Source organism: Salmo trutta, chromosome 14 (genome assembly GCF_901001165.1).
Source record: "Salmo trutta chromosome 14, fSalTru1.1, whole genome shotgun sequence".
Lineage (NCBI taxonomy): Eukaryota > Metazoa > Chordata > Actinopteri > Salmoniformes > Salmonidae > Salmo > Salmo trutta.
This window is the reverse complement of record NC_042970.1, coordinates 15,257,729-15,271,961: the sequence shown is the minus strand read 5'-3', so window position 1 is coordinate 15,271,961 and position 14,233 is coordinate 15,257,729. Positions and strand designations below refer to the sequence as shown.

Genomic DNA, 14,233 nt, shown 5'->3' with positions numbered 1-14,233 from the left:
GTATATCTCTGAGTTCTGTGCTCAGCTCTTTTGCCACCAGTTGCTCTCGGTGTATCATACAATGTGTCCACATGGCAGAGGCAGACACATTCAGAACTAGTGTGCAGAGGCCTGCCCTCTGTCCCACCATGGATGGAGCCCCATCTGTGCAAAAGAACCCACCATTTGATCCCATGGAATCTGTTTTTGTCAATATAGTCACGCAGCACACTATGTCGTTTCATGCTCGAGAATCGTGAGACGGAACAATATGTCAATGCATGGGCATCTCTGCCCACACAGCTAATGTCCATTTGGAGAGCATAAGCTGGGGTGTTTTTGAGTCATTCAGTCAGAGTTTCCTCTTGATTGCTATTAATAGCATACATCCTTCATTTAACAGTGTGTCACGACTTCCTCCGAAGTCGGTCCCTCTCCTTGTTCGGGCGACGTCACCGGTCTTCTAGCCATCGCCGATCCACCTTCCATTTTCCATTTGTTTTGCCTTGTCTTTCCACACACCTGGTTCCAATTCCATTCATTACATGTTGTGTATTTAACCCTCTTTTCCCCCCATGTCCTTGTCCAGAATTGTTTATTGTAAGTGCTTGTGCACGTTATGTCTGGTGTGCGTCGGGTTTTGTACCCATTTATTGATTGTTCTGTTTTCCTGCGGTTTTTATTATTAACCTGTTAAGGACAGACGTCGTTCCGCCTGCGGAAACCCTAGCCAACAGCCAATGGCATCGCATGGCGCGAAATACAAAACCAACTAAAATACCACAATTCAATTTTCTCAATCAACTATTACACCATTTTAAAGACAAGACTCTCGTTAATCTAACCACATTGTTCGATTTCAAAAAGTCTTTACAGCGAAAGCAAAACATTAGATTATGTCAGGAGAGTACCCTGCCAAAAATAATCACACAGCCATTTTCAAAGTGTAAGGCTTGGGTGTCGTACTGGAGGAATCAAATGCAGGAAGCTGCGATACAGGGTAGTGGCTTTAATAAGCACAACGGCTAAAACACAAGCCTTCCCAAAACAGCGATCAAAGCGTACAACAAAACAAGCTGCCCCAAACACAGGGGACAAAACACTGTTGGCGCAAACACACGCACTACTGCAAAATACAAAATCAGAGTGTCACCAGGCAAAGCAAACAGAGAAACAATCCCGCACACAGAGCAGGCGGGCCTCCTGGCTAAAATAGCCCAGCTAATCAGCCCAAACCAAAAACAGGTGCACACAATCAACAAAAAGGGGGGAAAGGAAATCAGTGGCAGCTAGTAAGCCGGCGACGACGACCGCCGAGCGCCACCCGAACAGGAGGGGGAGCTACCTACGGTAGGAGTCGTGACAGTACCCCCCCCCCCCGACACGCGGCTCCCGCAGCGCGCCGACACCAGCCTCGAGGTCGACCTGGTGGGCGAGGAGCAGGGCGATCCGGGTGGAGGCGATGGAAATCCCTCAACAGGGATGGGTCTAAGACGTCCCCCACCGGTACCCAGCACCTCTCCTCCGGGCCGTACCCCTCCCAGTCCACGAGGTACTGCAGGCCCCTCACCCGGCGTCTCGAGTCCAGAATGGACCGTATGGTGTACGCCGGGGACCCCCCGATGTCCAGAGGGGGTGGAGGGACCTCCGGCATCTCACCTTCCTGCAGGGGACCAGCTACCACCGGCCTGAGGAGAGACACATGAAACGAGGGGTTAATACGGTAATAGGAAGGAAGTTGTAACCTATAACACACCTCGTTTATCCTCCTCAGGACTTTGAAGGGCCCTACACACTCTCCTCCCCCAAGGGAGTAGGTCTCACGGTGGCCAGGTACAGCTCGAGCTGGAGCAGAAATCCCTGGCACCCAGCCGCCACTCCATCATACTCCCTCGGGAGCGCAAGACGAAGCGCGCCGGAGCCGGGTGAAGGGGGGAAGGAGGCGGATTAGTCGGAGGAGCCGGAGGTGGGGAGAGGATGCCAATCCTCTCCCAATGGTCCATCCTCTCCATCATCTGATCCATCGCCAATCCGATCCGATGGAGAACTGATGTGTGATGGAGAACACGTTCCTCCATCGAGGCTAGGGGGTTGGCAGCTGCTCCTGCTGACTCCATTCAGGATATTGGTGCGGGATTCTGTAAGGCTTGGGTGTCGTACTGAAGGAATCAAATGCAGGAAGCTGCGATACAGGGTAGTGGCTTTAATAAGCACAACGGCTAAAACACAAGCCTTCCCAAAACAGCGATCAAAGCGCACAACAAAACAAGCTGCCCCAAACACAGGGGACAAAACACTGTTGGCGCAAACACACGCAGTACTGCAAAATACAAAATCAGAGTGTCACCAAGCAAAGCAAACAGAGAAACAATCCCGCACACAGAGCAGGCAGGCCTCCTGGCTAAAATAGCCCAGCTAAATCAGCCCAAACCAAAAACAGGTGCACACAATCAACAAAAAGGAGGAAAAGGAAATCAGTGGCAGCTAGTAGGCCGGCGACGACGACCGCCGAGCGCCACCCGAACAGGAGGGGGAGCTACCTACGGTAGGAGTCGTGACACAAAGCAAGCATATATGTCACAAAAACCAAAACCACAGCTAAATGCAGCACTAACCTTTGATGATCTTCATCAGATGACACTCCTAGGACATTATGTTATACAATACATGCATGTTTTGTTCAATCAGGTTCATATTTATATCAAAAACCAGATTTTTACATTAGCATGTGATGTTCAGAACAAGCATAACCACCGCAAACTTCCGGGGAATTTACTAAATTACTCATGATTAACGTTCACAAAAAACATAACAATTATTTTAAGAATTATAGATACAGAACTCCTTTATGCAATCGCGGTGTCAGATTTTAAAATAGCTTTTCGGTGAAAACACATTTTGCAATATTCTGAGTACATAGCCCGGACATCATGGCTAGCTAATTTGACACCCACCAAGTTTGGCCCTCACCAAACTCAGATTTACTATAAGAAAAATTGGATTACCTTTGCTGTTCTTCATCAGAATGCACTCCCAGGACTTCTACTTCAACAACAAATGTTGTTTTGGTTCCAAATAATCCATAGTTATATTCAAATAGCTCCGTTTTGTTCATGCGTTGAGGTCACTATCCGAAGGGTGACGCGCGAGCGCATTTCGTGACAAAATTCAAAATATTCCATTACCGTACTTAGAAGCATGTCAAACGCTGTTTAAAATCAATTTTTATGCTATTTTTCTCGTAAAATAGCGATAATATTCCAACCGGGCGACGTTGTATTGATTCAAAAGCTGAAAGAAAATGTTTTAGTAGTCTCGTGGACGCGCATCTCCAGTGTCACTGTTCTCAGCCTGACCACTCACAAACAGAGCTGCTGTACTTAGCCCAGAGACTGCAGACACCCCATTACACTTTCTGGCGCCTTCTGAGAGCCAATGGAAGCCTTAGAAAATGTCACGTTACAGCACAGATGCTGTATTTTCGATAGAGGTGCTACAGAAGGACAATAAATTGTCAGACAGGGCACTTCCTGTATGGAATCTTCCCAGGTTTTGGCCTGCCATATGAGTTCTGTTATACTCACAGACACCATTCAAACAGTTTTAGAAACTTTAGAGTGTTTTCTATCCAAATCTACTAATTATATGCATATTCTAGTTTCTGGGCAGGAGTAGTAACCAGATTAAATCGGGTACGTTTTTTATCCGGCCGTGCAAAATACTGCCCACTATCCATAACAGGTTTTAAACTGCGCCGTTGGAAACACAGTTTTTGCTCTCCTGCGCCTGACTTCTCTGCCGCCAGTATGCACCCCTTACACAGTATTATCTGACAAAGGTATTGATGTGAGTTTCTGTGCCTCTGCCTCCCCACACGTTGTTTTCACCGTATCAATTGCGTCTGGTAATATCAAAGTCTCTGCAATAGTGTGTGGTTTCATATCGTAGCAGGCCTAGCCATTCACCGTGGGAATGATTCAAGTGCAACGCTCAAGTGTGCCCTTTTCCTGTGATCTAAGGGTTTCATTTGATCTTTTAGATATTAATCGTTATCACTTCTACTTTTAAGATTAACCACATTACAATGATTTTGAGATGCAAAGACAATATTATAATATCTATATATTTTTGTATATAAACTTAGCAAAAAAAGAAACGTCCCTTTTTCAGGACCCTGTCTTTCAAAGATAATTCGTAAAAATGCAAATAACTTCACAGATCTTCCTTTTAAAGGGTTTAAACACTGTTTCCCATGCTTGTTCAATGAACCATAAACAATTAATGAACATGCACCTGTGGAACGGTCGTTAAGACACTAACAGCTTACAGATGGTAGGCAATTAAGGTCACAGTTATGAAAACTTAGGACACTAAAGATGCCTTTCTACTGGCTCTGAAAAGCACCAAAAGAAAGATGCCCAGGGTCCCTGCTCATCTGGGTGAACGTGCCTTAGGCATGCTGCAGGGAGGCATGAGGACTGCAGATGTGGCCAGGGCAATAAATTGCAATGTCCATACTGTGAGACGCCTAAGACTCTACAGGGAGACAGGACGGACAGCTGATCGTCCTCGCAGTGGCAGACCACGTGTAACAACACCGGCATAGATCGGTACATCTGAACATCACACCTGCGGGACAGGTACAGGATGGCAACAACAACTGCCCGAGTTACACCAGGAATGCACAATCCCTCCATCAGTGCTCAGACTGTCCGCAATAGGCTGAGAGAGCCTAGACTGAGGGCTTGTAGGCCTGTTGTAAGGCAGGTCCTCACCAGACATCACCGGGCACAAACCCACCGTCGCTGGACCAGATAGGACTGTCAAAAAGTGCTCTTCACCTGCAAGTCGCGGTTTTGTCTCACCAGGGGTGATGGTTTGATTCACGTTTATCGTCGAAGGAATGAGCGTTACACCGAGGCCTGGACTCTGAAGCGGGATCGATGGTCATGGTCTGGGGCGGTGTGTCACCGCATCATCGGACTGAGCTTGTTGTCATTGCAGGCAATCTCAACACTGTGTGTTACAGGGAAGACATCCTCCTCCCTCATGTGGTACCCTTCCTGCAGGCTCATCCTGACATGACACTCCAGCATGACAATGCCACTAGCCATGCTGCTCGTTCTGTGCGTGATTTCCTGCAAGACAGGAATGTCAGTGTTTTGCCATGGCCAGTGAAGAGCCCGGATCCCATTCCCATTGAGCACGTCTGGGACCTGTTGGATCGAAGGGTGAGGGCTAGGGCATTCCCCCCAGAAATGTCTGGGAACTTGCAGGTGCCTTGGTGGAAGAGTGGGGTAACATCTCACAGCAAGAACTGGCAAATCTGGTGCAGTCCATGAGGAGATGCACTGCAGTACTTAATGCATTGGAGCTAGGTTAGGAAGGACACTGTACCATTCATTGATATTAATAGAGTTGTTTTTGTATTCACCCTAGTTGAATTTGCAGACAATTAATTGAATTTGCAGACAATTCCAGCCTGTAGTTGCTCTATTGAATGATTATTAGGACCACGATGACCTGCTCTTAGTGGACTTTGTGAAATGGTGTGATGATTCTGTTGCTTAGTTCCAAAGGTTTTGTGGCTTGATGAGGAAAATGTGTGTTCTTGTGGAACTACACATCTCACATGGAAAACGACTACATCTCCCAATAGCCCATGTGGCCTGGCAGGAAATACGTGTGCTTTGGGAGATAGCTGGCAGCAGGTTCTGACTGGAGGGAGTACAGCTATGACCGGAATTAACTTTTTTGTAGCAGGTTAGGAGAATTAACGTGGCAGGTTAGGAGACTTAGGTTGAAGTTAGGAAAAGGGTTACGTTAAGGGTTAGCTAAAATGCTCTCCTAACTTGCTACGAAAAGTAACTTCCGGTCGTATCTGCACTCCCTCTAGTCACAACTCTGGCAGCTCTTCCTGATTGGGGGACTGTTCTATGTAAGTGTGTTGGGCCAGCTACAGTTGGTGGATTCATACTTGAGGCAGAATGGGATGTAGAAAACCCCAGCTGCTTTGCACTAGGTCAGACTAGTTGATTAGCCACCCTATGGCATGGCTACTGGGTTGGATATCTTATCAGAATATGTTTCTTAATAGTTCAGGACTGATAGTTTCAGTGAGGCTGATGAGTAAGTACTATATTAATATGGTCTTGAGATTAAACAGGTCCAACAGTCTGACTCTTCTCTGCTGTGGCCTTGAGTGGGGAAATACTATTTTAAACCAGCTGTGATCCCATTAATCTAGTCATTTAACATGAGTACTTTCCTTTGTATGACAAGATCATGTTCATACTGTATGCAGAAAGCTGTTATACACTATGTCAAACTCGAATGATGGTACTCTGGTGTAGAAAGCTTGCATTCTACTATAGAAATCTGGTGTTCTACTAAAACCGGGCCATTCTAGTAAAGACAGATTGTGATCAACAATAGAAAGTGAGCTGCTGCTCATTTTAGAAACACACCAGAATAGAAAGCTGCTGTTGTAGGCTACTGTGCAAAACTGGTGTTCAAGAATTCTAATATAGAATGCTGTATATGGAAATATGGTGTTCTGCTCTAGAAATCTGGTGTTCTGCTATAGAAATCTGGTGTTCTACGATAGAAATCTGGTGTTCTGCTATAGAAATCTGGTGTTCTACTATAGAAATATGGTGTTCTGCTATAGAAATCTGGTGTTCTACTATAGAAATCTGGTGTTCTGCTATAGAAATCTGGTGTTCTGCTATATAAATCTGGTATTCTGCTATAGAAATCTGGTGTTCTGCTATAGAAATCTGGTGTTCTACTATAGAAATCTGGTGTTCTACTATAGAAATCTGGTGTTCTGCTATAGAAATCTGGTGTTCTACTATAGAAATCTAGTGTTCTATAATAGAAATCTGGTGTTCTATACAAATATGTTAGTCTTCTATAGAAATCTGGTGTTCTGCTATAGAAATCTGGTGTTCTGCTATAGAAATCTGGTGTTCTACTATAGAAATCTGGTGTTCTGCTATAGAAATCTGGTGTTCTACTATAGAAATCTGGTGTTCTGCTATAGACATCTGGTGTTCTACTATAGAAATCTGGTGTTCTGCTATAGAAATCTGGTGTTCTGCAATAGAAATCTGGTGTTCTACTAGTGCTGTGGAGGGTAGGTGGCAGCATGCTGCTTGGTCTGTATAGTAACTGGTCTCTGTGGAAACGGCAGAGAGAGAGAGAGAGAGACAGACAGACAGACAGACTGCATGCTTAGTGATGAGGAGCGGGGAAATGCAAGAGGAAGTGATATAATTTCCGTTGTGGAGGGAAGGGGAAGATTAGGGGGAAACAAAGGCAGGGATTATCTCTGCACAGGGCTATAATAGCACTACGCACACAGCCTCTGCAGAACGGGCCCGCCACAGGTCTCTTTGGACCACAGAACAGAGACCGAGTCTCCCAACCACACCCGCAGGGTCTTTCTCCCATCCACGCACTTCCTCAATCCAAGCCAGCTCAGAACAACTACAATGCCCAGCTGCATATGGGAGAGCAACCAGGGACCTGGGATTAAGGGTCATTATTTCTCCTCATTATTGACCTTCATATTGTTGTGTCTCTCTGAGGAGAGAACAGTATGGTCATGTTATCACTGTCCTCTCAGCACAGGAATCAGAACTTCACATTGGATGTCTCTCATTATAGGGCTTAGTCTAATTAGGAGAACATACATGACAATATGCCAATGCATGAGGTCCACATCAATGCTGTGTTCCCACTTGCAATCATTTCAAGGGTGTACAGTACAATGATGCAATCATGTACAGTACATGAAGGGTCCATGAATGCATCATTGTACTGTACACAATATACTTCTCTGTTCTTCTCAGAGAGTAATCAATGATTGATTTATTAATTGACAGTATTTTTTTTATAAAGTCACTTTAAGTGTCTGGAAATAGTGTTGTGGTTAGATTGGGACCATGATAGGAGTTAGAGGAGGGGTAAAACCCTGCTGATAGGTAGAAAGTAAGACAGATGGAGAGAAAGTGACAGGTTACATACGGCATATGATGGAGGAAAAATCAGGAGGAAGAGATAAAATAATGGGGGAGACAGAAAGAGAGAGCGAAAGAGCTAGTCTTAGATGTTTTAAATCTGTGGTGGTGGTTGTGGGACTGAGTGATTTCTACGATTGACCCTAATCCCAGCCCAGTGCTAGAAGAGAGACAGACATGGACTCTCTCTGCAGACTGACTGCACTCACTCTAACAGGCTCAACTGGCTGGCTGCTGAGGAGGACCACTGGGCCTGTCAGACTGGAGCTTCTCCCCCTACTGGACACAGGGTGATAGGACTCAGGCAAAATACTGCTGACCAACTGGTAGATTTAACCTTATGTGAAGGAAGCATCTGAATGCTCACTTGGTCACTGGTAAGATTGACAGGCAGGAAGTCAAAGCAGGCTTGTTTTTGGGGCTTTGCTAACTGCAGATGTCACTGTGGGGATGTTATCGAACCACCTTTAGCAGTCATGCACAGTGTTAAGGGCCCTATGTTATTGCAGCCTACTGTATGTCACCCAGACACAGTGTTGAGAGGTCAATAAACAGGTGTTGAGTGCCGCAATACACTGCCGCCGCAATCACACGGACTAAACACAGTGTGTTTTGTTGAGTGGCCTGTGTAGTGTTGTTTTTCGAGTGCCCTCAAGATCAACCCGAGAACAATGTGTTGTGCTGAGTGCCCTTATTGTCACACAGGCCGGCTGAGTGGAGGTCTGGACTGGAGGACCCTAACTCACTGCAGAAATCAGACAGGCGTTATGGTGTGGTGTGTCGTTTAGTGGGCTCAACGCAGCATGACATGGCTGGACCCTGGTGTGCTGTCATTCCTCCTAAAATAACACAACTTTGAGTGATTAAACCACTCTCCTCTGGAACAGAGCAAACAGAACAGTTAGGAATATATAATGTGCTAATCGCCTCTCACTGAGCTTTTCATTATGGCTTTTAAGTTCCACAAGTTTACAAGTGAGAGAGAGACAGAGAGATAGAGAGAGAGATAGAGAGAGAGAGATAGAGAGAGAGAGATCGTGAGAGAGAGATCCTCGGATCTGCCAGGCTTGCAGTAACATCACAGACAAGGACTGAACAAACAGCTCTGATGATCCATCAACCACTTGTACAGTACAGTAATACTGTCAGCTAGTCGATTATATAGTGTGAAGGGTTGGAGATGTATAGCTGCTGTAAAGCACTCTGTTGGACAGCACACAGTGTTTCTACTGCTTGACCTTGTCTGTAGCATCACCATCGGTGATAGAGATGGTGTCAGAGACATTAAAGCAGTGATATTGGAACTGTTAGACTGTGCTGTGTTACAGTAGTTAGACTGGGTCCATGTCTTTGTACTGTGTGGGCCGGCCTGTGCTGTACTGGGCTTATCTGTTCTGTACTGTTCAAGCTGTTCTGTTCTGTATGCTCATCCAGTTGCACTAAGTGGCTTGGCTCCAGCCACCAACATAGATGATATACCGTCCGTCCGTCTCTCAGTCTGATTCATTGTCTGTTTGTGTAGCCCATTCATCTGGGCCAACACACAGTAAGGAGAGACACATGAAGACACATGGTTGTTTTGGAGCAGGGAGGTACTACGTTAAGCTGCTAGAGGAGAGATACGGCCCAGAGACATGGAGCCTTACTGGGGGACTGTAAAAACACAATACTGAGGAAGAAGACAGAGAAACAGATGACTGAGGAAGAAGATGGAGAATCAGATGACTGAAGAAGAAGCCAGAGAAACAGATGACTCAGGAAGAAGCCAGAGAAACAGATGACTGAGGAAGAAGACAGGGAAACAGACGACTGAGGAAGAAGACAGAGAAACAGAAGATTGAGGAAGAAGCCAGAGAAACAGATGACTGAGGAAGAAGCCAGAGAAACAGATGACTGAGGAAGAAGCCAGAGAAACAGATGACTGAGGAAGAAGCCAGAGAAACAGATGACTGAGAAAGAAGACAGAGAAACAGATGACTGAGGAAGAAGCCAGAGAAACAGATGACTGAGAAAGAAGACAGAGAAACAGATGACTGAGGAAGAGGCCAGAGAAACAGATGACTGAGGAAGAAGCCAGAGTAACAGACGACTGAGAAAGAAGCCAGAGAAACAGATGTCTGAGGAAGAAGCCAGAGAAACAGATGACTGAGGAAGAAGCCAGAGAAACAGATGACTGAGGAAGAAGCCAGAGAAACAGACGACTGAGGAAGAAGCCAGAGAAACAGATGACTGAGAAAGAAGACAGAGAAACAGATGACTGAGGAAGAGGCCAGAGAAACAGATGACTGAGGAAGAAGCCAGAGTAACAGACGACTGAGGAAGAAGCCAGAGAAACAGATGTCTGAGGAAGAAGCCAGAGAAACAGATGACTGAGGAAGAAGCCAGAGAAACAGATGACTGAGGAAGAAGCCAGAGAAACAGACGACTGAGGAAGAAGCCAGAGAAACAGATGACTGAGGAAGAAGCCAGAGTAACAGACGACTGAGGAAGAAGCCAGAGAAACAGATGTCTGAGGAAGAAGCCAGAGAAACAGATGACTGAGGAAGAAGCCAGAGAAACAGATGACTGAGGAAGAAGCCAGAGAAACAGATGACTGAGGAAGAAGCCAGAGAAACAGATGACTGAGGAAGAAGACAGAGAAACAGATGACTGAGAAAGAAGACAGAGAAACAGATGACTGAGGAAGAAGCCAGAGAAACAGACGACTGAGGAAGAAGCCTGAGAAACAGATGACTGAGGAAGAAGCCAGAGAAACAGATGACTGAGGAAGAAGCCAGAGAAACAGATGACTGAGGAAGAAGCCAGAGAAACAGACGACTGAGGAAGAAGCCAGAGAAACAGACGACTGAGGAAGAAGCCAGAGAAACAGACGACTGAGGAAGAAGCCAGAGAGACAGACGACTGAGGAAGAAGCCTGAGAAAAGAGATGACTGAGGAAGAAGCCAGAGAAACAGACGACTGAGGAAGAAGCCAGAGAAACAGACGACTGAGGAAGAAGCCAGAGAAACAGACGACTGAGGAAGAAGCCAGAGAGACAGACGACTGAGGAAGAAGCCTGAGAAAAGAGACGACTGAGGAAGAAGCCAGAGAAACAGACGACTGAGGAAGAAGCCTGAGAAAAGAGATGACTGAGGAAGAGGACAGATCATCAGGAAGGAAGGACAGGAACCATTCTTCATATGCAGTGTCATGGACATGGACACTACATTTGTATTTCCTCATTCATCATGATTCATGTCCTCTTCTCTTTTTTAGCATTTTCGTCTCCTTGAAGAGACGTCACAGATAGACAGACACGTATTGACAGACTACCACCGTTTGGCATTGAAAGGTCCCACTTTAGAAAAACAACAACTTGTAAAGGCTTTATATCTTCATAAGCATTCACAAATCATTTATATGCAAAGTCATACTATACATGAAGGGTGAGACAAAAGATTCTCACTTACATCTGTTATTGTTTTGCCATATGTGGCATATAGGGCTAACCCTTTAGCCATATGTTCTGTTCTCAGGCCAATTCAGAGCAGTGTAGAATCTGGAGGTAATTGTTTAGCCAGCAGCAGACTCCACTGTTGATCGCTAATTGAAAACTGTTGGATTACAAACACTCAAGAGTGCCCTTTAGCTAGGTTGACCCCTCCGTTGTATACACAACGCCACACTGTCACACAACTGAGGAAGTTTCCTTTAATGAACTTTGTGGCGATCATTTCATTAGACTAATTATCTCTGCTTTATGTGTCATTGTTTCACTGGTTCACCTCATTAGTAGTGACTGAATAAAATCTACATTTCATTGTTTCTTAATATAATCCTCATTCAGGTTATTAAGACCCTTATGACCCTGGCATTCAGCTATTGTTTCACTAACAAGGTTAGTGATATCATAAACGGACGCCATTCCAACCATTATCAGTCTTTGCTGAGAGTAGGAGGGGCTAGGTCTGGCTAGCTGTGAGTGGGAGGGTCTTAGTGATGGGGGGCTCGGGGGGATGGACCTTCAGACAGAAATAGGACACTTCTCTCTCTAACTAGAGTTTATCACTTTCCTTTCTTTAGGAGAGAAAAAAATGTGCTTTGGGAATGTGGTCCCTTTGATGTTGTACCAGAAATGAAAGTCCACTTAGTGGGAGTCTAAATAGGGTTTGTCATTTTCAAGCCCAGGGACTGTGTGGCTGGCTGGCTGACTGACTGGCTGGCTGCCTGACTGGCTGGGTGGATGACTGGCTGGGTGACTTGCTGACTGACTGGCTGACTGGCTGATAGGGGACGCAAACCAAATATTTCCCTAGGGGTTTGAAGTGGGAGCAGAGAGGAAACCTAGACACAGTACTGAGGCATGGTACCATACAGAAACACAGGGAAGAGACTGTCTCTTTAGAGACTCACTTTATTTTGCCATTGGGCGACGAGATATTGTGTGTCACCCATAAGCCTCTACACATAGACAGTAATACTCCATGTTATAATCCCCGTGCAATTAATTATGTCAGACCTATATTATAACTATTAATAGTTAGGAACCAAAATACGAAACCCATGCTGAAAATACGAAAATAAAACAAGCAACATTGCACTGAGCCCCTTTAGCCATGAAAAGGCATTTGACAAAAATTCCTTGTCCTTTTGGTTTGGAAAAGTGAAATTTTATTCAACATGTTCATGTTATTCAATGGCCCTCACCTTCTCCACTCCAAATGTTAACTGTATTACCCCTTGGAATAACACCATTGTAATCACAGTTTATTTCCAACATACTATAGCTAGCCTAAATGTGTCTGGCACCATTTTGCTACAGTACATGGTCTGAAATTGTAGTCATTTAGCTTGCGCCTTACAGAAATGAAATTCCCCTGACAGTTAGGAGAAATGTGTAAGCCCATTGAGGAGCATGCTGAGCTTGGCACCAGTCACTGCCTCTAGAATTATACAGTCTATGAACAGCACTTAGTTCACTTAGTGTTTTCCCTAGAGAACAGGTTGGCACACACACACAACCACACACTCTGACACCTACCCACTGAACCAGAGGAGCCTTTGACCCTGACCTCTGTATTGACCCTTGACCCTGACCTCTGCTTCATGTGTGTTTCCTGTATAGAGGCTGGCCAGGGAGGCGGAGCAGCTGCAGACAGATTTTCCCTGGCTGGACAGTATCAAGGTAAAGTTAGAACCTACCTCTCTCTCTTTCTTTTCTCCCTCTCGCACTCTCTCTCTCTTTCGCTCACCATTTCATCCATATTTCTACCATCTCTCTTCCTCTATCTGTCTCTTCATATTTACATTTATCCACCAATGTAACACAACCTGTATTTTATTGTCTTTTAAATGTCAATGCTATCAGTATTACAGACACATGTACACACTCACATGCACCACCCAGAATGAAGATGTTTTATGTGTGTTTGAGCGTTTGATAATGTCCCACAGCCTATTTCTACATAACGGTGAATCTGTGTTGTGCCTGTAAGGCCAAAGCAGGTTGAACTTTGCATTTTCCAACACCTGATCTTTAAAACAGCAGAACATCACTCCCTGTCAACGTCTACATCTCAGAACTTTCAGTATTACTTGGCTTGTGTTTTGTGTGTGTTTGGTGCGTGTTTTTGGTGCGTTTGTGTGTGTATCTGTATGTGTCTGTTTGTGTATGTGCTCCACTCACTCTCAGATTTACAAACACACAGATACCCCGTATATACACACACACACTCAATCTCACACCCATCATAAGATACAACAGCGGGAAGTGTGTGTGTGTATCTTCTGTCTCCAGGGAGACGAGCTAGCTGTCATGGTACACTTCCCACAAATTGATTTTTAACCCCGCGCCTCCCGGGGGATATTTGAGAATAGGCTTTAACTGATTTTAAACAAATTATTATGAGCCATACTTTCCAGCAAAGTCCATTTTTATTCATGGTCGCTTACACTGAATCCCACATTTGGGAGTGGCAGTGCCTGCACCTCTCTCCACCCGCTGTTCCCACCGACCCAGGGTGGTTCTGTCTGTCAGTGCATCTGTCCCCTTCGCTCAGGGTCGGGCAGGACTGATGCCTTCATCTCTGTCTGCCTGTGGCCAGCTGGTCAGCTTTAATGTTGCTCAATCGGATGTGTACCCATGCAGGTAGTTGCATTTGGGTCACAGTGCCCTCACACAGCACACCTGTTCTTAGGTTACTGCATCCAATATGGCTTCACTGTCTCTTCAAGTGGAAAAGCCAGCTCTC

General features: G+C 45.4%; 1 protein-coding gene across 7 annotated transcripts in view; it reads left to right on the top strand.

Annotated features, from left to right (window-relative positions):
• Window positions 1-14,233, top strand: part of LOC115207482 (voltage-dependent calcium channel subunit alpha-2/delta-2-like) — a 267,881-nt gene that overhangs the window by 111,743 nt on the left and 141,905 nt on the right. For all 7 annotated transcript variants that reach the window (XR_003881017.1, XM_029774577.1, XM_029774579.1 and 4 more), the window contains exon 4: window positions 13,108-13,167. Coding sequence is in view for 6 of the 7 variants with exons in the window: in XM_029774577.1 (XP_029630437.1) it covers window positions 13,108-13,167 (60 nt within the window). In the remaining variant the exon portion in view is untranslated. The remainder of the gene's footprint in view (window positions 1-13,107; window positions 13,168-14,233) is intronic.